This window comes from Hemibagrus wyckioides, linkage group LG06 (assembly GCF_019097595.1).
Source record: "Hemibagrus wyckioides isolate EC202008001 linkage group LG06, SWU_Hwy_1.0, whole genome shotgun sequence".
Taxonomy (NCBI): Eukaryota; Metazoa; Chordata; class Actinopteri; order Siluriformes; family Bagridae; genus Hemibagrus; species Hemibagrus wyckioides.
The window spans coordinates 23,692,393-23,719,978 of NC_080715.1; the positions used below are offsets into that span (position 1 = coordinate 23,692,393).

The 27,586-nt window shown below is 39.1% G+C and overlaps 2 protein-coding genes across 3 annotated transcripts in view; one reads left to right on the forward strand and one right to left on the reverse strand.

Annotated features, from left to right (window-relative positions):
- klf12b (Kruppel like factor 12b) overlaps nt 1–20,725 on the forward strand; it is a 38,774-nt gene extending 18,049 nt beyond the window's left edge. For both annotated transcript variants that reach the window (XM_058393721.1, XM_058393720.1), the window contains 4 exons: nt 2,239–2,749; nt 7,504–7,639; nt 14,637–14,794; nt 15,967–20,725. In XM_058393721.1, coding sequence (XP_058249704.1) covers nt 2,239–2,749; nt 7,504–7,639; nt 14,637–14,794; nt 15,967–16,148 — 987 coding nt within the window. In that variant the 3' untranslated portion in view covers nt 16,149–20,725. The remainder of the gene's footprint in view (nt 1–2,238; nt 2,750–7,503; nt 7,640–14,636; nt 14,795–15,966) is intronic.
- Nucleotides 19,093–26,058, reverse strand: klf5b (Kruppel like factor 5b). The gene is made up of 4 exons (XM_058393719.1): nt 25,738–26,058; nt 23,970–24,756; nt 23,475–23,534; nt 19,093–23,213 (listed from the first exon to the last, which is right to left on the reverse strand). The coding sequence occupies exons 1-4, from the start codon at nt 26,041–26,043 to the stop codon at nt 23,035–23,037; spliced, it is 1,332 nt and encodes a 443-aa protein (XP_058249702.1). The 5' UTR covers nt 26,044–26,058; the 3' UTR covers nt 19,093–23,034.
- Nucleotides 26,059–27,586: the final 1,528 nt, after the last annotated feature.

Consider the following 27,586-nt stretch of genomic DNA (forward strand, 5'->3'; position numbering starts at 1 on the left):
GCACATTTGATACTCTGAAGCCTTATTGCTGTCTCTTAACCTGACATTATGTCAGACTGTGTGCTGACATAATCCCTGACTAATTCAGTGTTTTTCGTCTGTTAGCTGAATAGCATTCGAACATTACAAATTTGTCCATTGCTGTCTCTATAGTCTGTGGATTGTGGATAATATGGCATCTAGTACTTTTTGCCTATTGAAAAAGGCGTATGCTCTATATATTTCACTATGACTGATAAGGACTAAGCGTACTTATCTAGCAGTTTAGCAATTCAAGCACCATCTTTAAAGACTGACTGAAAGAAGACTGTTTTTACAGCCATGCTTCTTAAACTAGATTAACACCATCTGTAGAGTCAGATACTGTAGGCAAGTCTAGATAGTAAATAAAAACATGTCTACACTGTTTTGGTCTTTTCTGTTGTCGTGAAGTAACCACAGTGAAGGGTTTTCCCAAACAGCCACACAAACCTGATTCAGTTGTAGCATAAACAGGTTGTTCATATCCTTTAATGGGAATACAAAAATTCTGACCTTAACTCTTTTCACTAGTTCACTTGCATTCCATTGCACTGGCAGAACAGAAATGGACTTATCAGACATTTTCAATCAGAATAAACAAATGAATTATTTTATGGATGCATGTCTGATAGAAAATGAGTCAGGACACTGTTGGCTTGCTGTGTGAGGCGTTTATCTTTTCTTCTGTTGGATAACCTTACACAGAATTTTAATGGTGTTAGATTACACCTTCAAATTTTAGATGCTTCTTAATAAGCAATTGGGGCATCTCATAGAGCAGAAAGGGGCTTGATGACAACATTTACAATGAAGATATAGAGTTTTAAAAAAACTTAAAAAAAAAAAAAAGATAGTAGGCTAGGTAAAAACAGAAGTACTTATGAAATCCTACAAAGACCTGAGTGTCTACTTTCATATGAGCCACTAACCACTACTGCAGAGTATGAACTGACAAAAAACATACAATGCACCAAAACGGGCACAAATTCCATTTTTTGGCCTTTGATAAGAACAGCTAAGTCAAAATTGAAAAAAGCTTAAATGTAAAAAAAACCAAAAAACATTTAAATTGATTTCTATTGTGTTGAAAAAGCTGGTGAGTCATTGTTAGTGTCCTGCAAATCCGAGTGAAGGGCTAGTCTTTGTTTTGAGAGACGCATAAGCTTTTCTCTCTACCCAATCAGCTGAAACTTGCAATCCTGACCTTGTGTCGATGGGTTCTGACCTCTAACAATGCCCTCTGACCTTAATAGACTAACTGCTGTGGTTTAAAATACATCTCTACATTAAGATTCAGACTGAGATGCTCCTTCATTGTGCTAGTGATTACGGGTTGGTAAGAAGACTTCCTGTAGACTTAAAACAATTGGGAAAGCATCGCAATGGCATGATTATCCACTACCATGTTCAGTTCAGCTGCCATGGTGATTTTAGAACTTTCCCTCTGTGTTTAATGTGCTGCTCTGTCTTGATTAGCCGAGAGACCAAGAGCTCAGTCTTTATCCTGCATCCTCGCTTCGCTTAACACTCTCACTTTATGGCAGTTAAGACTGCCCCGTTGACAGATTGCATTGTTCATATTGTTCTTGTACTTTGTGGTTTCAGCCTGCTGCCCTTTTAAGATTTGTTAAAGCTGGTGGTTTGGGAATAGCCTTTAGAAATGCTTAGGGTACGAATTTAACAAATATCTTTAAAGGTTTGGATGTAGCTGCAGTTCGAAAGAGTTAGGCTGCCTGAGCAGGTTTGTTATGTTTGGATTAGCATTGGGAGTAAATGCATGTGTGTGAGAGAGAAAGCGAGGTTTTGAGGAAGGGGGAAACGCTCTGGCTGAGCCACCAGCACATAGCTCCTCTGAGGCACATGACAGTGCCAATGCGGGTCAGGAAATTGGGCCCATATGATGTTTTTGCAGTGGAGGAGAACAGATTTTAGAGGAGATATAAGAGCAGCCAAGAAGGATGAGTCACAGGGATTGAGAGGAGAAGCAGAAGAGAGACACAACTGCAGCAAATGGCACTCATCCCAGCCCTGTGATGTCATATCTTAAACCTCCAAAATAGTGTCACTGTGTGAGAGAGCTTATCTGGGTGAAAGTTTCTGTGTTGCAGGGTTTATACTCATACGTGTTGTTTCCTGTTTTGAAGCATACTGCACAACAGCTTGGATATGACTTAATTTCCTTTTTTTTTAGTTATGTCTCTTTTCTTTTCTCCGTAGTCCCCTAAAGTGCACAGCTACCCTGATATGGAGGGGGTGCCCCTTCTCCTTAGCAAAGTGAAGGCAGAGCCGCCGGAGGATCTGCTTTCTTCTGAGCACTTTCACACTCAGACAGAACCTGTGGACCTGTCGATCAACAAAAATCGTTCCTCGCCACCTTCCTCCACTGCCTCGCCCATCACTTCTGCCTTCTCTCCATCCTCCTCCTCTTCATCTTCGTCATCATCCTCGCCTTCTGTCATCGCCTCCATCTCTTCAGGAAAGCCCTCAGTGTTGACTCCAGGGCCTCTGGTGGGCTCTCCGTCGGGCGTCCGAGGCCAGTCATATTTACACATCATCCACCCAGTGCCACCTTCCAGCCCCAGTAAACTGGCCAGACAGGTGCAGCGCATCCCGGTGGTGGTGCAGTCACTACCACTTATGTACACTACAGCAGTGCGCTCGCCCTCCAACCATCTCAACTCCACCATCATGGTCCCACTGCTGGACGAGGCCAAGAGCCAAGGCAAAGGTAAGGGAGTGCTTGTCACTGTGTAAGTCATTTTAACTCACGCTGGATGATTAAGAACCGAAAACTGATATATTTATGTTATCTGTTTGGAGAAATTTCATTTCTTTGCAAAAATCATTTTCAGGATTTTCAGATGTCTATTGATTTCATTCAAAGTTTTCTTGAACGGCATACAATATCTTTGATAATTAATTCTATTTGATTTATATATCAATTTTAACAATATATTTATTCAGCTTTTACAGACATCTAGATATAGATATAGATCCCTGATGCAAGTTATAGGTGACAGTTGCAATGAAAAATTCCCTGAAGTGGCATGAGAAGGAAACATTTGAGGAACCAGACTCAAAAGGGAAACCATACTCTTCTGAGTGATGCCAGATAGTGTGCTCATAAATTATTACTCTATACTATATAGTAGAATAGTACTAAGTGAGCTGAAAGGATGTTTACTATGAAAAGAATGGTCTTTATTATTACAGTAGCAGTTTTAGGTCTCTAAAGCTAAAGCTCCTGATAAGTTTAAATGGATTAGGTAAGACATTAGTATTCTTTTCACAATACTGTGGATCTCCTGAAAATACATAGGTTTGGGCTTAATTGTCCTCAGCTGCTTGTGTGGATCCTGATGTGTACTTTCTGTCTGGACCTGCCTCATCCATGACTTGGGTCTTTGTGCCTCAAAGAACCCACTTGAGATCAAAGATGAAAAAAAAAAAGATTAATAAGAAAATGTCAACAGCCTCTAACTCAAGTACAGACCCTCTCCTGCACTCTCTGGTGGTGTGGGTGTCTCTGGACTCTAATGTGTTTTTGGTGAGCTGGGAGGGGACTTTGGAAGATGAAAGTCTCCTAAGTGCGACATTTTTCCTGCATTTTGGCCCCCAGTTCAGGTAACAGAGACCAGGCTTGGCCCTGCACCACCCTGGCTAATCAAAAACACATGTCTCAATCCAAGCTTTCCCCCAAACTTGCAAGACCTCACTGGCTGTTCTGTTGGGCTGCATGTTAAAGAAAGCCAGTTGAAGGAAAGGGCTGGCCCAAACCCACCAGGCTCTGGGTGTTGCCTTTGAGCAAAGATCAGCTCTGGACAGGCACTAGGGAGCTGTGTCTTAGTAACCAGTTGTTTATCTGGGACTGGTGTTGGTCCCAACGGACTGGGCATGGCCAGGCACAGCTTGCGGGGAGGAAGGAGAGGAAAAACAAAGTTTGCATAATCGGGTGGGACGGATATTGAAGGTGGGTGGCTGTTTAAGCAGCATGGACTCCACCCAGGGAGCTGTACTGAAGCACAGAGGAAATGGAGTCAGGCTTGGGTGGAGTCAGCTGAGTGGCGGTCCGTGATATGGCTGTGAGATAGCACAAGTTTGGGGCACTTACAGCCAAAATTACAAAGCACATACACACACAAACACACACATATACACACACAGAAACACTCAGACACACACTGTGCATGCACACACACACATGCACACACAGGTTGGCTATCATTTTAAAAGGAATTTTGTGCCCTTGTCTACAGCTCGGTCTCTGGTGAGGTTACCATGGAAACAGGCTTAGGCTGGAAACAACAGCAGAAAGAAATCCTGGGGTTTGCTTCACTACCTCTCATGAACTCTGCTTTTGTCGCTGCCTTTATATGGACATTTTCCGAAACATACTGACCAACAGTCTAGGTAAATTGGATGGCTTACTGCAGAGCCATTGTAGAGATCACTGTGGGCTCTGAATGAGTGTGTGCGTGTGTGTGTGTGTGTGTGTGTGGCCACTATCCTGAGCTCTGTCTAGTCAAAGTAGAAGGAGTCTGAGTAAGTGGACCAGACTCCAGGCTCTTGTAATAAATCCAATGAATCTTCAATGGGAAGAGTTGTCAGAAGTTCTGCTGAGTGTTTGTGGCACTTCAGCCAGCACTGCCCTCTCCAAGCTACTGAGATACTGTAGATGCACTTTCCATCATCAGCTATGAGAAGACACACTGTCACATAAAACTTTGAGGGTCCGAGCACTTGGTTCACAGAGTACAGTTATAGAGTCAGTCACAACATGACCATTACACTGCATCTAGTTTGATGTGAGATGTGTTTTATTTGCTCAGAGCTCAGTCTGGGCTGGGTAGATTTTTAACTCAGCATGGGTGGAGTAGTGTATGATAGTGTGTAAATGGAGTCTGCTGACAATGTGACTCTGCCCATGGTGCTGATAGAGAGATATACAAGTGGCAGCGTAGAGTTTTTTTTACTGATAGTATGGGCTTTGTGAGTATAATATAATACTGTATTCAGAAAGAACAAATTATGAAGGGAGAAATAAAAAGCACAGTGGTGTAAGCAAGAATTGGGATGACTTGCATTCTGTCAAAAATAATTAAAATAATGATAAGTAGGATTTTTGCTGTAAGACATCAAGAGACAAAAAGCGAGCTTCTTTTTGAATATCAGGACCTGGATCTGTAGACTTACACATTAAACACATAAAATGCTGTATGTAAAATGACTTTAGCTGTTTATACAGTGAAACAGAGTACTGTTGATTAGTAACATTTCCAAATTGGAAACACAAGTATGGTCCATCACTATAAAGTTCTTAAACTATAAAGATCATAATATAGACTGTGTTATTGACTATATCAAGAAATCTATCAGGTTTAGAATACCAAATGAATTTAACAAAATATAAAAGAATGTTCTCTGGAGCTGGTTTGTTAAAACAGCTTAATGTTTGATGCCTAAACTTGAACTATTTCCTTATGAATTATTACTCTTGGAGTTGTTGCGTTGCAAATATTACTCTTGAGATGAATTTAATAAAATGTTTCATTATTTACATTATTATGAAAACTGTTGCATAATGTTGTAACTACTGCATAATGCTCTGTCACTACAGGAAAAATAAACTATATGGCTGAACATCTGCAGCATTAAAAGATGACAATCAATAGCTCAGAAATTTATATCTTGTAACTCTGTAGTGAAATCTGTAACGGGATGGATGGATGGATGGATGGATGGATATATGGATGGATGGATGGATGGATGGATGGATGGATGGATAGATAGATAGATAGATAGATAGATAGATAGATAGATAGATAGATAGATAGATAGATAGATAGATAGATAGATAGATAGATAGATAGATAGATAGATAGATAGATAGATAGATAGATAGAAAACCACTGACTAGTTGAGTTCTATGCAGCTTCTGTGCTGTGTGCATGACTAATCAGAGAGCTACTCTTATTCTCTGGGGACGTTGCTGCAGTAATCATGATGGTGATGCATGACGGACTGCATGCATTGGGACAGAACATAGAAGATAAGGTGTGGTTTTAGGACCTGACTAACATGATTTTACACACATAAATGCACACACACACACACTACACATGCATGCATGAATGCACACAAAATATTCCAGATAATTCTTCATGTAATTAACAGAACAGTGATTTTCAGCCTCAGAACTGCAGTGTATATGAAATTATCAGAATTCCTACACCTTTCCCTGTACTGAGAAAACACTCTTCTAATGGCAGTCAGTGGTTGAATTCGGTCAATAAGCATAAAAAATAATGTGATTGTAGCACACAGATGACAGCTAATACACTCTAATAATAAAATGTTATATAGGATATATGAGAATGCTTAGCCGGTGATATTCATATATAGGTTTGTCCACCAGCAGTTTGTGCAAACATAATTAGTCAGGTCCATCTATATGTATGTTAGTAACCCACCATCATGCATTTTTCCACATGAAAAACTATTCACACCTGTGATATGTAATGAGTGATACAGGTCTAGAGTTGGGTCTTTAATTGTCCATTTATATATTTGTTTTACAAAATATATGTGGGAGTACAGTGGAATAGAGGTTAGCATGTTTGCCTCACACTTCCAAGGGTGGGAGGTTTGATTTCCACCTCTGTTTGTGGAGTTTGCATTTTCTCCTAGTGCTTCAAAGGTTTATCTGGTTTCCTTTCTCCAGTCTAAAGACATGCATTGTATGCTGACTGGTATCTCTAAATTGTCTGTAGTTTGTGAATGGGTGTGTGATTGTGCTCTGTGATGCACTGGTCCTCTGGGATAGATTCCTTTTTTCCTCAGGATAACTTGATAGATGAAAAAACAAGTTTTGAATAAATGTTTATTGACTGAACTGCCGTTACACTGTAAATCATCTTTCAACAATCTTTTCTTTAACTCTAAGTTTTGGATAGTGACCTCAAAAATTAAACTAATGAAAGTAATGCATTTTCTTTACTTGTGTGTGAGTTGAAACAAAGGAGTTTATTTATGTTTTTAAGGCAGCATGTGAACTTCCGATTCTAAGTTTAACCACCTTAAAAAATTTTTTACAGCGTATGATTATTTCATTAAATTTTTTTAAAATCTGGGACATAATTCAATTCCATGATAATGACCCAGATGCAGTGATTGTGATTTTTATAATAATAATAAAGGTATTCATGAAACTCCCGAAAGAATCATTTGTCCTATATGGGTGCATGAACAGCATGTTCACTGGCCTCTGTAAAGTCATGCCAGCCAGCTCCTAAGTCCACACTCCAATTTCTATATATTACACACTGTATTATTACCATTGCAGCAAATTGTGCATAATGTTAGTCAGTCGCAAAGGTGCATTTGGCCTTTAATGAGCAAAAGTATTTCCACTTCTACAGAGTGTAACTGTGTGTAAAGGTACATTGACAATGCAACTAACTTGTTCTCTACCTCACTCGACAGCACAATCAGACCTAAACGGCTTGTCACCAAGACAAATCCGAAGTGACAGTGATGATGACGACCTGCCAAATGTAACCTTGGACAGCGTCAATGAAACAGGATCCACAGCGCTGTCTATAGCACGAGCAGTGCAGGAGTGAGTACAGTTTCCATACACACAAACACACTATATATCCAGCCTGATTACTCTGGCTAATGTTGACTGTGTTAAAGAGAAAGAGAAGAAAAAAAAAGTTTTGAGTAGGAGTTTAGGCATATTGTAGCATAGTACTCATGATGACACAAATGATGCATACCATAGTCGAATGCTATTTTCTGCTCCCTTTCAATGCCGTTTTGCCTGCATAGATCGAAAAGGGTTTAAATGCTGAAGTGGGCTGTGGAGTGCTTCACCAGCAGAAAATCTGTCATGAAGCTGTCCTGGTGTCTGAGATATAAGAAGGCATCTCTCATTAGACTCAGTGCCCTGGTCTTAGCCAGGCTTCTGTCTCATCGTCTCTTATAAACTAAACTATTCCCTGGCCAGACTCATGCAAGTGACCAGCCGCCCTCTTGTTATTTAGGCAAAATGCTTGGAAAGTATTCCAGGATTCTGCACTGTGTCACAGACTCCTGGAACAGCGCAGAGTAAATGTTTCCCTTCACTGGGAGTGTGCCATGGACGTGGGACTTTGCCTTGGCTGGAATGCCAGAACCAAGGTTTATCCAGGGGTTTTAAAAACGTGCTGTTTGACTGAGGTGCTTTTGGGTGTTTACAGAAGTGAGGAAAGGTGGGGAGGGAGAGAGTGAGGGTGTGTGTGTGTGCGTGTGTGTGTGTGTGTTTGAGAGAGAGAGAGAGAGCGAGCAGCTGAATTCACTCTAGCTCATAAAATGGGATTATTCCACAGTGCTGCTGAATTGTCAAATCTGACTGCTTAGAAGTTGTTGAGTAATTAAATCATCTATAACAGCATAGCACTGATGTTGCCTGCTGTAATTCAAATCAGAGGTTTATACTTAATTCACTCCTTCTAATATATTAATGCTTCTATAGTAACAACTCAGTCAAAGAGACTTGTATGGTGGATGTCTAAAAATAATAAACAAAAAAGAGAAACCTGTAGTTGTTGAAATGGTAAAGCACATATGGTGATATGGTAAACATTTTCTGGTAGAAAATGCTTATTTAACAGTGGACATGTTGGTCATTGTTCTAGATGTCCAAAGTCTTCCCCTGTCTTTATTAATAACACACAGAAAGTTCAGAATGCAGCTTACTGGTACTAAAAAAGCATGATCGCGTTTTCCCATTTCTGGCCTCTCTTTACTAGCCCCCTGTCCATTTTACAATTCAGTTTCAGATCCTGTTCATTATTTTTAAAGCTCTTACTGGGCAGGGCCTATATTATATCACAGACTTTACCCGTTTGCATTCAGCTCCTAGGTCTCTTTGATCCCCCAAGACAGTTCTCTTGCATGTCCAACTGTCATGCCTTAAACTAAAAGGTGACCGCTCCATGCTTGTGGAACTAGTTGCCACTTAAAAGTGATCCTTCCGTTCGTGCTTTTAAATCTAGGCTTCAGACACACTTTTATTCTCTGGCCTTCTTGGCTCACTAATCTTTCAATCTGTATTTCTTCACCCCTGCTGTTTACTAGTTGTCTTTGCGATGATATGTGTTGGTTTTGTTGGTGTGTGTCTATCTTATGCATTTAATTTAATTAATTTTTATACTTAGTATTATATTTTTTGTATAAACTGGTTTATGTCCTTGTACAGCTCTTACAGTGTTTAATTGTGCTCTGGAAATAAAATGCACTTACTTACTTACTCCACTTCACTGCATGTCACTGCTGTTGTGTTGTGTGGGGTGAGTGTGTAGGTGTGGGTGCTCGGGTTTGTTGGCACTGCCTCACCCTCAGGGATGAAAATAACTCACGGGCACACATAGCTGTCAGTGTCCACTCTGTATAACCTCGAACAGGCTCCGTCTCATCCACAGCGCTTCTCTTAACCAGACTGAGGTGAAGCTTTTTACACCTTGACTCGACCTGGCCTACAAACAGCATATGGCAGCACTCAGAGAGAGGCGACAAAACGCTATCATTCTTAAATGTCAGATTTTATGAGATGTGAGTCATCAGATGGGCTGCCATGCAGGGAGTGAGGGATAGAGGGAGAGGTGATGATGGCATGATGATGGCAGTGTGTGCACCTGATCAGCCCTGTGGGGGAAACTTCCAGCTGCCTGGAGCCCCGTCTCAAGCTCTCTCCTCCCACGTGTGTATAAATCTCCTCAGGTGATGTGTGTATGTGTGTGTTGGTGTGTTCAAGTGTGTGTGTGTAAAATGAACCACACATGTTCTCCATGGCATTCTCCATATTCATGAATGCTGGGGGGAAGAAATGCTGTTCTATTATTAGAGTGGCCCTGGCAGATTCTTCCCAGTTCCATAAGTATCTGGGGCCAATCGGGGCATACAGGTCGGGGAATTCATGTGCACATGCAAACAGACACACACACCACTGAGCTTGAGCTACAATTACAATTTTTCTCTAATACCCTCCTACTCCCTCTATTATCAGTGCTCTGGAGTATCCAAAAACCTTACTGAGCAAAAATGACTGAGTAAGTATGGATGATTAGTAATTAATCATCCATGTAACCACCAACAAGTAAGAATGTATGCTATATGGTGACACCATTTAGATAATCACAGCTATATATGTGCTTTCTGGACATCCCAGTCCTGATTTATTTCCCGTTTTCTGTTAAAATACTCTCCACTCTTCTAGGGAGCCTTTCTATTAGAGCCTGCCTAGAACCTGGCTGTGGGGATTTGTGTTCATTTAGCTACAAGAGCATTAGTGAGGTCAGGGACTGATGTAAGGTGAGCAGACCTGGTGCACTGTCAGCATTCCAGTTCATCCCAAAAGTGTTCAGAGGGGTTGAGGTCAGGGCTCTGTCCAGGATGCTCCAGTTCTTCCACTTCAACCTTGTCAAACCATGTCTTCATAGAGTTCTGTGTACACGGGGCATTTTAATGCTAGACAAATTCTAGACAATTGTCTTTTTCAAACTTTATGTTTGGAGAAGGTTTGCATTTGGGTGTGATGGTCAGGTGTTCATATACTTTTGGCCATGTCGTGACATTAAGTCAAGTCAAGTTTAACAGCTACAAATTTATACTTTAAAATGAGTGGTGATGATGGTGATGAGATGTATTAATATACGGAGAGTACATGTTACATCATACATTACACAATGTACACCGTGTACACCACTCATGCACAAAGTTGCACATCGTATATTAAACAAAGGCTATACAAAAGCTTTCCTATTTTTGTTCATTCCTATTAAATCAATCACAATTTATTTCATCCATTTTATTTGACTGTGATATGAAACAGTTTACATGAAACAAGAAGAATGAATAATATTATTACCACAAATGATCACATATGAAATAAAAACCACAGCCCTTTATTACAGAAAACAGGCTTGAAAGTTTTAAAACAAACAAAAAAACCCCACTAAGCTCTGTGCACTGAGTGGAGAGAACTGCAGCTTTTGGCTCGGAAAACTGCTGCCAGTTTATACACACTTAAATTGATCATGTCTTAATTCAGGCAGTGATCAAGCTGCACAAGCCTGTATTAAATAATAATCCCAAATGGCTTTCTTTCACTAAATATAATATAATACAAAGTGCACTATATACCCAGATTCAGAAAAATGTGGCAAGATGAATGTTTTATGGCTGAATGTATTAGTCAAAATATTGATTTATTCTATACAAATGTATGTAAGAAATAAAATGTCTGCTGTTCTTACAATTCAATCTGCTCATACATGTACAATCATAATGAACTTACAGTTTAAACAAATAGTAGAGGGAGAAAAGTGTTGTTACTCTGATGGTCACTCTTACTCTTTCTGGTTGTTCCGCATGACTTGGCTTCACTGCAGCTTAGCTTCTGTAGATTCTCCAGTTTCATCTTCTCTCCCTCTCTCTCTCTCTCTCTCTCTCTCTCTCTCTCTATCTTAGCCTTGGTTCAGTTGCTAGGCTTGTCTTAATCTTGCAAAAGTTCTGTTAAAGTTGTATGAACTATTAAATATTTTTTGGCATTAAAGTGGCATTACAACATTACACTTTACTCCGGTCCTGTAGATCAGGGAGCTGCTGAGATAAATTAATACAAAAGTACAGTCCTACAAAAAGAGGCACCCCTAAACCCAACACACACACACACACACACATGCACGGCAACACCCACACACACACACACACACTCACACCCACACCCACACCAAATCACACACATACACAGGCACAAAGGCAGTCACATAGACAAACACAAAGCCAGGATGTCGGGGTTATACAAGGTTCAAGGTGTCCTGTTTACACAGCGCTGTGTGTGTTGTGTTGCACTATATTTATAAGCCTTTTCCTCAACACATAGTTAAACACCAAGAAATGCTTTCTGTGTGCTATGAATCAGCTGAAGATGATTGAATTAGACATTATCTATGTGCTTCTTATGGCATCCTCTGGAATGAAGTCAGAGTGTAAACATCCTGTGAGAGATCTTGCTGCATAAAATCTTTCCACTGTAAATCCTCATTGTCTCCTCACTAACTCCCCTCAGTGCATACTGTCTTTGCATGAGTGGCTTTTCGGAGTTCTGACCTCCCCCCTCTTTCTTCTTCAGTCTGCAGTCTCCTCTTATCCCACTACTGACATTCATTTGGACTGGAGAATATACTACTCTGTCTTTTTTTCTGTCTCATTCTCTCCCCTCTATTTTTGTGCTTCCTTTGATTTCTTTCACTCTGTATCTTCCTACACTCTCCCTGCACTCTCTACTCTGTGTGCATATGTGTGCATTCGCTCATTCTGAGCAGAGGCAGAAGGGATCTAGAGTTCAACTTCATTTCTGACACATTGGCTCATATCCGCTAGGCCTCCACCTGGTCGCGTTCCAACACCAACAGGTGATCTGTAGATCAGGGTGGAAACAGGAAGCGGGCTCACGTGGTGGAGACAGCTTGTGGGAGGCATTGTCTGGCTCCTCCCCCTTAGGTCACACCAGTTGCCTGGGCTATGCCAGTCACCAAGCATGGAGCCAAAAATGAGAAGAGAGAAAAAGCAATACCTATCCTCTCTCTCTCTCTTTTTTTTATGCCACTTCTAATGCACAGCGACATTACTCTGCTCTCTGATCCTTTTGTGCTCAGCTCATACACTCTGCAGCCCACGCAAATACACTGCCACCATTTCTCACTATTGAAAAACAGCCCTGCACTCACATGTATCAATATTCCATTACCCTAGAGCCATCATGAACACACACATACGTTAATAATGGCCAGGGTTTTTTTTTTTGCCCATTAGAGATGTGATGCCATAAAATATTGATTTGGCCTGAAAAGGCAGACCAGTCTCCATTCATAACACAACGGTGAGCTATCATTAATGGTGGCAAATAAAGCAAAGAAAAACAAAAAGCTCTGAGGCCAAAACTGGTGGTTGGTTGAAGAAGAGAAATGATCAGGCTTGACTTTTTAGTCATGTTGTTGAGCTAAAATAAATCAGTGCTAGAGCACCATCCAGTGGTTGACAATGCAAACGTCTGTATTTCTCTGGAGGCTGGACGATTTCAGCTGCATTCTGTCTGGTTAGTGATAGAAAAATGTGTTGACAATAATGCATTGACAAAGATAAACTATTAAGGTTGCAGTGTATTGAAAGGAGACAGAAATATTTCACAAACTCAGCTTTTGTGTAGTTGTGTTGTAATTCTAAAGTCTATAGAATACCTTCCATATATGGATTATAATAATAGAAGTCTTTATTTGTCACATATACATTACAGCACAGTGTAATTCTTGCACTTTGGGGACCGGGGTCAGCTATACACCTGGAGCAGAGAGGGTTAAGGGACTTGCTCAAGGGCCCAACAGTGGCAGCTTGTCGGTGCTGGGGCTTGAACCCTGATCAACAATCCATAGTCTTAGCCACTTGAGCCACCACTGCCTCAAGTGTATGTGACAGGCAAAAATATTATGAATACTGTTGCACTTGAATGTAATATGTGATTAACTTCTATATTTGCCAATATGCTTTCACATTTGGAATAGCAGATCTTGCCTTTAGATCATTTGTAGTGTCTTGTCTTATAATATGGTCTTGTAAAACACCCATGTTAATATGAATAAAACCTCAGTAAAGCTCTTTATATATAAAGCATTGTAATGAAACAGTAACAAGAAATTTAAGAGATTGCTCTTCTTTGCTTCTGCTGGGATGCAATATGTGTGCATTATGTACATTGTATGTACAATAGAAACAGATAATATACAGTGTATATACACATGGTAGATAGTACATACTGTACATGTAAACATATACCAATCAGGCAAAACATTATGACCACCTGCCTAATATTGTGTTGGTCCCCCTTTTGCTGCCAAAACAGCCCTGACCAATTCAGTCAGGGACACCACTACATCACTGAAGGTGTGCTGTGGTATCTGGCACCAAGATGTTATCAGCAGATCCTTTAAGTCCTGTAAGTTGCGAGGTGGGGCCTCCATTGGTCCCATCTCTCAAATTTCAGGACTTAAAGGATAGTTACAGGACTCTAAGGATACTTTTGATAGATATTGACCACTGCAGACCGGGAACACCCCACAAGAGATGCAGTTTTGGAGATGCTTTGATCCAGTCGTCTAGCCATCACAATTTGGCCCTTGTCAAACTCAGTCAAATACTTACGCTTGCCCATTTTTTCTGCTTCTAACACATCAACTTTGAGGACAAAATGTTCACTTGCTGCCTAATATATCCCACCCACTAACAGGTGCCATGATGAGGAGATAATCAGTTTTCACTCAGTGCTCATAATGTTATGCCTGATCCGTGTATATATATTATACACTTTATTATATATATATATATATATATATATATATATATATATATATATATATATATATATATATATATATATATTCTGCTACATCTTCACTGTATAATATAGTTATAAATGTACATAACTGTTAATTCATAGATGTCCCTTTAAGAAATTTTAAAATCTACTTGTTGTCTGAATGAATAATTAATCATGGTTCTTATTTGTCATGTCACAGTTCCATGTCACCGTTCAGTATTGAGAGCATGCGGCGGCCGCGGCAGTCCGAGTCTCCAGACTCTAAGAAGAGACGCATCCACAGATGTGACTTTGATGGCTGCAATAAGGTTTACACTAAGAGCTCCCACCTCAAAGCACACCGGAGAACACACACGGGTTCGTCAATCACACAGAAAATACACACTCCAGTTCAGGTCATATAATGCATATGGTATTAATGTTTTGTCATAAATTTCTAGCTTATTTGATTAATTTTCATTGTTCAGTAATATACAGTTGAGTGAAAAAGATTTCATTCTCTTAGGACAAAATGAAGACAGCAATGTTATAAATATTTATATTAATAAGTTGTCACAAGTAATAAAATAGTTGTAAAGATATTCATAGAAAGAAAGAAACAAAGGTTACTAGTTCACAGGTTTTCATTCAGAATGAGATACACTATTAACGAAAACTCATCCTAATATGGCGTCGTTACTATAGTAACAACTTACATAGAGACTATATGGCAACAGATTTGTGTGAAATCATTGATATGGTGACATGAACATTTTTTTCGAAGGGATTCCACAAAAAATATATAAATGGATATAAAGGAATCTATAAATGGATATAAAGAGTTTGTTTTTTTTTCTTTAAAAAAATGTTAGCATTGGCAAATGATAAAACGATAAAAAATACTTCATGACATGCTGTTTTTGGAAAGTAATCACTTTAGCATTGTGCTGAATTACAGCACCCCATCACTGATTATTTTCCTCTAAATGCTTGTACATCTTGATTATTTCTTACATTTACAGTTACAGCATTTGGCAGAGGTTTTATCCAGGGTGACTTACAAATTGCTTTTGAAGTCTCTATCAATGAATAAATCGATACTGGCTCACTAGGTCACAGACTAATAATACCATCTGTTTAAAAACTCTGTTAGGAGGTAATACAAGAAAAGCACAGACAATTTATTATCATTTATTACACATGTGCTAGTTTAAGTATTTCAGGAAGAGGTAGGTCTTTAGATACTGCCAGTGACTCAGCTGTTTGGACATCTAGGGGAAGTTTATTACACAAACTAGGTAATTAATCTCTTTTATGTTCCTGATATATTTGCTGCATGGGCAATCTTTCCTGGCAGTCTTTATTTTACATATGGGTCAGAGCTCTGTTATACATCACTACTTTCATTAAATCAGGTTTGAGGACTGACAAAGTTGTAGAAAAACAAACCACAGTAGATGCAAACATTTTCACTTGACTTTCAAAGCTTGTCATCAGCTTATTTTTAACACCCTATTTATCACATTGCTTTTTTACATCTGGTTCTCTAGGTGAGAAGCCATACAAGTGTACCTGGGATGGCTGCACATGGAAGTTTGCTCGCTCGGATGAGTTGACGCGACATTATCGGAAGCACACGGGGGTGAAGCCTTTCAAATGTGCGGACTGTGATCGTAGCTTCTCACGCTCAGACCACCTAGCCCTGCACCGGCGCAGACACATGCTGGTCTGAGTGAAGGCCACCTCACACTCCCTCTCTCTCCCACACACACACACACACACGTGCACTTGCACGCCGGGGGAGCTGGGTCTCTCCTTGCACTTGTTCAGCTGGGCTGGACGCAGTCATGGCCATCCCAGGCCCTGGTGAAAAGTGAGAGAGAGGAAGCTTGAAGGATGATGGACAGAATGTTTTGATAGAGCTGAACAGGGTCTGCCTCAAGGATGGAGCAAAGCTGCTCTACAGATCTGGGCTCATCTTGAAGTTTCAGGACATCTTGAACTGGAGCACTTGTCCAGATCCTGGTTGTTGGTTCTTGCGTGAGAGTTCTTCTGTCTGCATTATTTTTTTTTTTTAATTAGCATCCTTGTTTTGTTCTCATTTTAAATGTCTGCTTCCCTTTTGCCACCGACAATGTGAAGAAGTGCAGTATTGAATGGCTTCCTCTTTTCAGATCTGGAGCAACAATTTTCATAAATCTTGATTTCCTCTTAACCCAGCACACCTGATTATGAGGAGTCATTTCTTTGGCAACAGAGACTCTGAGTCAGCGATTCCTGAGGTGAGGTGGCTGGAGATTTTTCATATAAAACAAGTCTGCAAATCATCAAATGAGATTATACACGCAGCAGGCGACACATCACAGGAATCATGCAGTTTCTATATTATATTTTATTTTCCGCTGATGTTGGTTTTCACACTAAAATGGTTTTCTGCAGCATATCTGCGGCACTGAAGTATATGGGGTACGTTTGGCTTTAAGAACTCTCAGCTGTTTCTTTATGGTGACAAACAGGGATATAAAACAGTGCTTTCAGTTCTGTGATCAGCCAGTGAGTGCGATTGTACTCTGTTCATATGATTTTGTGTTTTGAATACTTTTCCCTGCTTAAGCCTTTTGCAGTTCTTCGAATATGGATGAGCCCTGAAATAAATGAATACAGTAGAGCACTATGCTCATCACACACAACACTGACCTCCACTATGTTTGACTGGCTGACACAATGATAGCTCAATGCCCTCTTTAGCTTTGGAAAAATTTGGGTGCAAAAGAAAAAAAAAAACACACACAATACAACAAGAACACAAAGCACACTTCTGCTAACACGGGCCTTTCATGGTGTGATCATTTTGTTTTTTTTTTGTACTTGAACAGACAATACAAGCCAGGAGAGCAATACACTCACTCTAGAGTGACGGGAGAAGGAGAAGGCCTCATGGCTGTCTCACTTACTCCACCAACAGAGGGCTTTGTAAACATGGACAAATTGCTGACTTTCTACCATTGCCACTTGTTTTTCTATACTAGAGAATCTTGTATATTTGTAATGGATTTGTAGCTCTAGTTTTTAAAATAGCAAAAGCATATTGCTATTTTAGTCTCACACCTAAAGGATTTGATTGCACTCAGAAGAATAGATTTTCTTTTTAAAGAGCCATTAATTGTGGCACTGCAGGTTTGCCCAAATGAAGCTTATTTTGTTCCCATAAACTCCTCCCTCTCTCTCTCTCTCTCTCTCTCTCTCTCTCACACACACACACACACACACAGATAATGCACATGCACACAATTGACAGAGGGCATTTAAGTGAACATTTCACTAGAGTCTTCTCATTTTTTAAATAATTTCTGAACTTCTGTTACTCTGAATCTGAAACAGCTCATGTAGTTTTTCAAAGTATAGTGCACTACTTTGGTCAAGTCTTGTCTGGTGCACTAAACAGTAAGCGGATTCACCTTCAGCCTGATTCCCATATACAATCAGGCCACTAGAGGGCGATCAGAGAACAAAAGTTGAGTAAGGATCAAGGAAAAAAAAAAAATCCAAACAAATTGTAGAGTCTGTATGTTCATGTTTGTGGCAGTGATTTGTCATTGAGTTGAGGAGGTTAAGAAATAAGTCATTTAATCTGAGCTTTTTAGATGCTTTGCTCATCTTTGGTGGCCTTAAGATGAATATTAGAAGATATATTTGACGATATGACATACAGAATCTGTTTTTCTATCTCAAATAAATGCCATCCTACATACAATGTTAAAGCGTCAGTTGTACAGTGGTGTGAGAGCAGCACTTTCAAATGGCCAGTACATGCCTCAGTGACATTACTGCAAAAAAATGCTATCTTAAATTTAAAACATATCTTAAATATAACCACATTTAGCTAGTATTATTCTTTTAATAGGATTACAATAAACTAAATATATGTTTATTCAACTAATTTCTTGATATTTTGCTTCAAGCTTTAAATGTTCATATTCTCTTGGCAGATACGTTTGCTTATTTTTAGAAATGAATGCTAAAAATGTGAAATAGATCTTTCACCTTGAAATGAAAGTAAAGTATCAGGAAATAGGGTTAATAATTTTATATTTGGTTCATTGCAATGTTATAAAAGAAATACTGGCTACATTGGATTATTTCAAGGAATTTACACTTACTAAGATGTAATTTTTTTGCAGTACACATACAAACACACACACACACACACACACACACGCTCATGTGCACTGCTGTTGGAATCTCCATGTTCATACTAGCAAAACAAAATTGAAGTGTGTTTTGTGAAATGCTGTAAAAGGAATGTGTCCATTACGAACCTATACCGTGACCAGCGTCACCTTGCTTTTTTTTGTGATCTGAAGTATTATAATCTATTCTGTTGTTTTTTTTTTTGTTTGTTTGTTTGTTTGTTCGTCTACACATGCGTGTTTCCTGTGGTACATGGGCTTGAGTGTATCATCAGCACCTTGTTTTTATGAAGTATGAATATGAAATGAATTATTTTCAGTTAGACATAACATTAATCAGCAGTGTATCTTATCATCTTATACTGTATTTTTGAGAAATCTCCTCAATGTGGGGCACTTCATCTGCATATTGCTATTTTATGTAAAGAAAAAAAAAAGAAATCTTTTAAAATGTTGTAATATATGTGAAAGTGAAAGTTATTACTCAGTTTTTGAAGGCTGTATATACCTATTCAGAATAGGGCTTTTTATTAGTTTTTTTTTTTTAATACAAGGGATTAACTTTATACAACTACAATACAGAGATGATCATTACCTGTTGGTACACAGTGTATCATGGGACTGTGTGGGAGAGCATCTTTAATGCTCGTGTTCCTTATGATTAAGGTGTAGGGATTAAACAATCCATCTAAATGTACACAGTGTTGAAGAGCAGCTGCCTCTGTGCACATTCAGCCATTTCTAATACTCTCTTACGTGTTTTTATTACAATAACATTTCACGAAATGTAAACCCAGTCAAATGAATGTCCCTTTCCAAACAGTATTCAAGAGCCATCAGCATTTTTCTCTTTGCTTTTCTTTTTCTTTTTTTCCAATTATTATTTATTTCTCTTTTTTGCTGTTCTGATATCAGAGACATTAGATTTTGGCATCATTTCTGCTTCTGCACAGTAAAAATGGTTGCCTATAAAGTGTATTAACAAATTGAAAGTTTTATATCAAATTTTTATTTCGTGTTTAAAAAAAGAAGAGGATGATGAAAAATATGACAATAATTAAAGGGAGCATCCTTTTTTTTTTAAACAAACAAACAAACAAACAAAGTATTACTTTCTGCTCTGGCATTCTTACACTTTCTGTGGCATAATTTTGTAACGGTGAACAGGGTCAAAGTTATGCAATAATGATGAGTGCCTAATATCTTATACAAGAAGCACATGCAGAAAGGCAAAAGATGCCATAAGCACAAAAGAAGTGCATCCGGTACCAATAAACCTGTACAAAATACCCAACCCTAATGTACAGTACCAAGCCTGTTTGTAATGCACTGAGCCTTACGGACCATTTGAAGACACCATTTTAAACGAAAGCTGTGAACATCCGCCCGTTAATCACATAGTGAGCAATGCTGTAAGCTTCTCCTTGGGAGTATATGGATGGATATACCTTACACATTCAATATCAACTTGACTGAAGGACACAGTTTCTCCATTATTAAGGTTGACTTTTACCTCTTTGATACATTACAAAGACCTGAATTTGAGTAAGAGGCACCTTACAGCTCAATTTCGGTGCCTACAGAGTGGACCTATACAGCACAAAAAAAAAGACAATATTGCTTTGTTAATTCCTTTGTGAATGGCCGTTTCTGATTTGTATTCAATTTATTCTGTACAGTATTGCCTCAGTTTCAATATTAACTTCATTTCTTAATCTAAATATTTACTTTATTTTGTCTTTTTTTTTTTCTCGGATATTCTGTGATTATCGTTCTTGTATTTATGTATAGTGTATGTGTATTGTAAATATATATTTCAGAGCTTTTCATTTTACTGCAGAGTTGTGACTTTTTGCCCTGCTTTGCTTCAAAGGGAATCCCTTCACACTGAATCCTATCACAGAATGTCTTCATTTCAAATAAAAAAAAAAACAAGTGTTTATTCTTTATTTTAATTCTCCAGAAAGTGTCTAGATATTATGTGCTTTTGATTTTCTCTGTAGTTTTCCTTTTATTCCCTAAAGATTGAGCTGTGAATTTAAATCGAGTTTTAACATGATATTTGTATGATAATCTAATCGGAGGCATGGAAGTTAATAAAGTTGCATTTTGTATGGAATACACGTGACTGATTTAAGTGGGCTGATGTTGGCTAGTTTCATCTTGGGATTCTGAGAAGCTGCATTAAGAAGATGAACAAAAAGTACTTTCTAAATCCTGCTTAACAAAAGCCACTGAACATAACAGAACCGTCACGAGAGACAGGGCGTGGCTGTGCGAGATAAATACAGTAGAACGACACCTGGATTTAACCCTGCGGTGTACACTGAATTTCTATAATGACAATTAACTAACCTTTTCTTTTGGTCAGCTATTCTCTTTTTAGTTTCTTTTTTTCCTTTAAGCCCCATAAACTGACAATTATAGTAAATTATAAAGCCATCTTTTATTTTCAATATAGGGTAAACATCTGCATCAATTATTTTCAAAGGTTCAAATCAGGACGAAACCAGTTAGTCCGCATGCACACGTGAAGCCACGTTGAGGGAAGAGCTTCGTAAAACTTCAGAAACAAAAGACAATTTTCAGCAATGGAGTTTCACTACCCGAATGAGTAACTTCAAGCCCTTCTTCTAACCATAATGATTATAACTAGCATCAACTAGTGAGCACTCTGCCACTTCTCACTGCCCTTAGCTCTTTTCATGTAAACGCAGTGCTTTCCTTCCAGACTAACATCCAGTTTTCATCCATGTTTCTCACAGCCTAATTAAAAAGCATCCAAATAATATGCCATGGTAAGTCATATGAAGTCAGGAACTCATCACTACACTCACGGTTTTGTCTCCTGATTATTATTCTATTACATAATACAAAACACATGGACCAATATTTATTTAATATTGCACATTTCTGTACAAACTAATGCTACTGATAATTACAGGCTTGCATCAGCGCATAAAAAAGACCTAATTCTTTAATAATATCGCTGCGTTTTTTTGTTTTTCTTTACAAAACCAGTAGTGATAGCTGTATCAATTCACTTTAATTACTCTGTAATTGTACCACACCTGTTATCATTCAGCTATGTGCCTAAAGGGTGGCAGGTGTGGTAAGGCACATGGCAGGACACAATGGCTAGGAACAGAGCAGCAGGACATGCCAGTTTAACTTGTACAGCAAGGGAGTTACTGTGATTTATACACACATAATGATACTGTGGAAAATAATGAAGCACGGATTGGTAATGGAGTACGAAATCTGTGACTCAAATGCTGTCCAAATACAAATACATCATTGTTTTTTAAAGCTTCTGATTTTAATGTAGACACAAATTGACATTATGGAATTAGGTCTTGATGTGAACCATATAAAAGCCATTAGATGTTACGGTCCTTCATCAGAATTCATTATATGATCTCTGCTATCATTATTACATTGTCACTAGGAGAGCAGGCCTTCAACAGAGTCTTTGAAAACATACAGTAAATGATACCATACAGTAGATACAATGCACTGTAAGCCTGACAATGTACAAAATGAAGTGTTGCTATGCTATAGCTATGCAATCTGTTATGCAATATGTTATTCAAAAACTATCATGTAAGTCTTAACTTATCTAAATGATATCTTTTCATAATTAAAACCATCTTTCCCATAGCTCTATTCACATATGTGCATAGAGAAGTACTTTATACAGTAAAAAAAATCAAGCTGAAAAAAAAATAATAAAATAAAATAAATAATAGGCTAAATGAATTACAATATTTACACATAAAGCTGTTAATGTCCCAAATCAAATATGTGAAATCTCAATCAAATAATTTCAGTTTTTGTAATGTGCTTTGATTAACAACAAAATCTTCCCCTACAAAAAAAAAAACAAAACCCTTCGAAGAAATGGTTCAAATCATTTAGCAGTGTCACATGTGCAAGATTAAATAAGTGAAACATCTTTCTTTGGCATTTCAGATTTGAATCTTTGTTTACTTAGTTCCTCCCACAAGAAACTAAGAAACTACTTGCTCTTCGTTGAAAAGGGCTGTTAATCTCATTAACGCCTCGGGGCTTTCTAAATTAGTTAAACTTTCAATTTTGCTTGGACAAATGTGAAATGAATTGTAAGGTGCAAATGATTTAAGAATATAATTGCATTAAAAGTTACATTTATGCTACAAAACATGGAAAAGGCACATTTTTATGAAAATAAAACCCTACTTAAACTACTACTATTACTAAAAAAACAACTAAACAGCTGATGAAAAAACCTCCTCATCATGTAGTTGTGTTCCACAGGGTTACAGGTCTAGTGCCAACACAGTTTAACACTCGTGCCTCATGAGCTGCCAAAACCAAAGAAACCCAACACACCCAAGCTCAACTGACAGAAAGAGAGGGAGTTATGAAAGCCAGTATGGCATTGTGGTTCTAGCTCTGGTGTCTCTTCATGTGCAGAGCCAGGTGATCAGAGCGTGAGAAGCTGCGACTGCACACCGCACAGTGAAAGGGTTTAGCACCCGTGTGCTTCCTGAAGTGGCGCGTCAGCTCATCGGAGCGGGCGAAGCGCCAATCACAGCCTTCCCAGGAGCACTGGTATGGCTTCTCTCCTGAAATAAGACACGGCACCATGCAGTTATGACACGCTGGAGATGCCATCTCTGTAATGTTGGATAACTCATCCAAGAAAACGAGAGGCCTAATGGACATGTCAAGGTATGATGGTATAGAGCGATGGTAGGTGTCTCAGCCTTGAGTCATTTACAATCAGTCTGAGAGATTATCTCCTGAGAGAGAGCTAACACAGGCTTTCAAGTGCAAGTACACATAAAAAAAGAGAGTTATGAAGACTTTTGCAGTAAAGGTTTTACCTGTGTGAGTCCGTAAGTGTGCCTTAAGATGGGAGGACTTGGTGTAGACTTTCTTACAACCTGAGGCAAAAAAATAAAATGATAAATAAATGAGATGATGTGGCATGACAAGTTTGAGCTGTAATATTAATGATTTTTTTTTATTAGATCCTGTAGCAATAGCATGTACTGTGACAATCCTACCACCTATTATATACTAAGTTTATACTGCAGTAAAGTTTTACAAGTGATAATATCTAACATGCTGAAAGATGCAATAAAATAAATAACTGGAGTGCATGAACCCTTCCAAAACATCTCATAGATCCTCCAAAGGTTCTAAGCTAAATGTTTTGGTTTCTGTCTAAAATCATTTAAAAAAATCAAGTGAAAATCTAAAAGGATCAAGGGCTATATGAGGTAATTTTTGCAGCTCAAACTGCAACTCATTGCAAAGCCAGTTCTGGTGCTCAAGTATGACAGTGCCTGTGAGCAGAATCTTTTCTAACAACTCACCTGGGACATTGCAGTGATGTATCCTCCTCTTGTCTAGATCAGGATTGTTCCTGCGGTTGTGCCTGGAAGGCACAGCTTGTGTTTGTACTGGTGCAGCTGCTTGAGGGCCTAAAGCCGGCCTTACCAGTTTAGACGCGATACTGGCAGCATATGAGGGAGGAGGTGACAGCTTGTGTAAGAGTTCTTTTCTCCTGTCAGGACTGCTGGGCTCAGAGTTTGGAGGGGAGGGGGGGAGGTATGGCACATTCGGCTGCTTGTGGTGCCGACCAAAGTGCCCGGCAGGGGAAGACCCACAAGTGCCCATATCGCACATGGGTCTTCGTGCGATCGGAGTAATGGATGAATTCATACTGTTGTATGATGACATGGATGAGCAAACACCAGAGTGAGGACCAGACACTACAGTGTCTAGGTCTGAATTCAGAAGTTGGAATAGTGGAACATCTTGGTAGTTGAGCTCCGGTGCCTCCTGTTTGATGAACGCAGAGCCGCACGTTCCGCTTGCTGGACTGAAGTGGTGTGAGTACTCTGAGGGTGGAGGAGCTGACGGGACGGTGCTGTGGCAGCTCGGGTAGCTGACTGTATGCATGGGTTCTGGTTTCATCTGGGGAGCCATCGTGGGCCTTGTTGGTCGACAGAGACCGGAACGCACATACGGGATGTCGGGCAGGAAGACGTTCATATTGATGCTATAAGGTGAATCTTGGTCCATGGTCATGAAACCGTTCTGATTGAACCGCTTATGTTCTGGCATGGTCTGGAACTCTGGTGGTATGTATTTGTCCATCTAAGAGTAAAGCAAACATGGTTTCATTCTATTAGACGATATGAATAAATAACCACTGCACATTAAAATACATGATAATAGCTTGAATGATGGGCGTTTACCTATTAATAGTCGTTGAGCTATAAATAAACAATAGAGTGGACATACCAAATGTGCAATAACAAAGCATCTTGGCACAACATGCCTCCACATATTTATGGCATTGCACACTGTAATATCTTTCAGTATAACAGCTAAAACAGGCGAACAGTAATAAGACTGTACACTAATTCTTAAACAGAGGAAAGCGAACAGCTGGTGGATCTTCAGTGCATTCACGATCTGAAGATTCACTAACAAAAGTTTGTAGTGTTTATCAAAGTTGAACACAAACACCATGAAGTGCGAAGTCCTCACAGACTTACGATCCCAGCATTTGTCCCAAATCAATTCCTTTCCTATCTATTCTATTGCAGTTTTGGAAAAAGTTATAAAGATGCTTTAGAAGCTGTAATGTAGTCATCAAATAAGACTAAGGCTGAAAGTCAATATTAGGTTCTCTACACACAGAAAGAAAAAAACATGCGTATTACTGAATAAACACATGCACTGTAGAAGTAAACAGAAGTACACTACAAAAGTAAGGAGATATGTAATGGTATATTCTCCAGCAGTGCCTTCTAGTGGTATCAGGGATGCAAATCCGTACAAAGCTCTATCATTGCCAAGCATACAGCCTGAACATGTTCGCCTGGAATCTGAATTTAGCTCTTCCAGCTGCTCGCCTGATCTGGAGAGCTCAGAGTAAACCATCAAACACTCAAGGACGGTTTCCTACTGCTACACACACAAACGCGCATTTTTAACACGCAACAGAGGGAAAATAACTCCCTTGTTAAGCATAAGGAAGAAAAAACAACCTAAGCACATATATTTTTCTTTGCATACATCGGTATCCTCCTGCGGGATCTGAACCATGAGAAATGCTACAGATTACCGTACCAGAGAGTGCTGATCTGGTGGGGTGCCATTAAATCTACTCCTCCCTGGGAGACGCTCCTGAGGTCTGTAAACGTCTCCCTGCGCTACCTCAGCCACCGTTAGAGGCGTGTTATACGACTCCTGTGGAGCTGGAGTGGAAGACGCACTTCTCCTCAGCAAAGCGGTAGCCATTAAACGCTGCTCTTCGCCCAACAAATCGATGGAGCTGAAGTCATGCACTCGGCCGCGGTGTAAATCTGAAGGGCAATACGGAACTGTCAGGAGCGGCTCGCGCGTCTGACATGACACATGACGCAAGAGGCTCATTTCAACGCCGCGAGACTGGGCGGGGCTCCAGAGGCGCAAACGTAAATAATTCCACCTCGCTTTTCATCCTGTTAAACGTTTGTGTCCTGGATTAAACACGCCACACACCTCATATTGTCCTTGGCTGGAAAGTTGATGACCAAAAAAAAAAAACAATTACTCCTTAAAAACACCTTTGATTATCACTGTGTCCTGACTCTCACCTCACCTCACCTGAGAGCTCTAAGTTCAGAGAGCGGTCACTCCCAAAGGAATGGAACAATGTTTCCTTCTTTCACAAGTAAATCCTAGGCATTAAGGTTAAACAGGGTCAGAGTAACTAAAAGACTAAAAACAGAACGCGCGCGCGCGCACACACACACACACACACGCACAGTTCATACATAGTTCATATATATATATATGAACATAAATATATTTTTATTCTTTTTGGAGGGACAGCTCTCCGACTGAATGTCTATCTATCTATCTATCTATCTATCTATCTATCTATCTATCTATCTATCTATCTATCTATCTATCTATCTGATCTGTCTGTCCAGCTATCTATAAAGATATATAGATATATTGAACAATATATAGACATGTCAGGCTAATAGTTTGCATCACACCTCTTGAGATTCCCGTTCGATTGCCCTGCGTGAGTGAAAGTTTCCTCTTTGTACTTTGGTTTCCTCCTTGAGTCCAAAGACATGCGTTGTAAGCTAAGTGGGAACCCCTAAATCCCTAGGCATAGAGCCCAGTCTCCCCAAGACCCTGACTAGGATAATCAGTACAGAACACAGAGATCTTGACCTGGATCTGTGTGATTTTCCGCATTGTGGTGCTGTCACATGATTGACTGATTGGATAACTGCATAAAATGAGAAGGTATACTGGTATTCCTATTAAATTGGCCGGTGAGAGTATATGCATGCTTTTTTTTCATTTCAATCTAAAAATGTCTACTTTAAAAAAAAAAAAAATCCTCCTATATGGTTATTGATCTATGTTATAATGGTTAAAATGGCTGATAGTTTATTTATAGTTGAAAGAATTTTCGTGCATGGATTAAACACAACAAGATTTAAATGTCACACAGAGAAGATAGTGTTATGATTAATAACCTTGCACGAGTTGTTTAAGCTTGCATGAGCTGTTTTTAGGTTACAAAATATAAGAATATAAGAAAATGATTTAATCTTGATTTAATCTTGTAATCATGTTTCTTTAAAAAAATTATCATTTGTCTAAACAACAATAGTTAGCATACTTCTTGTCAGCATGCTACTGTTTGCAATGTAGTCAAACCATGCAAAAAAAGTAAACAGCTTATTCAATACAGAAATATAATTTTGAAAGTTCCAATGAGCAATAAATGTTTATAGGTAAACAAACTTGCAGCTGATTTCTTTTACTTCCGATTTTTTCTGGTGGCCTCCCGGTCTTAACAATCACAGTGAAAATTTCACAACATTGATGTTGACACAATATGACTAATTTCTTTTAGGTCCATATCCCTGACATGCAATTCAATGTGAACCACACTGACCAACTACCTGAC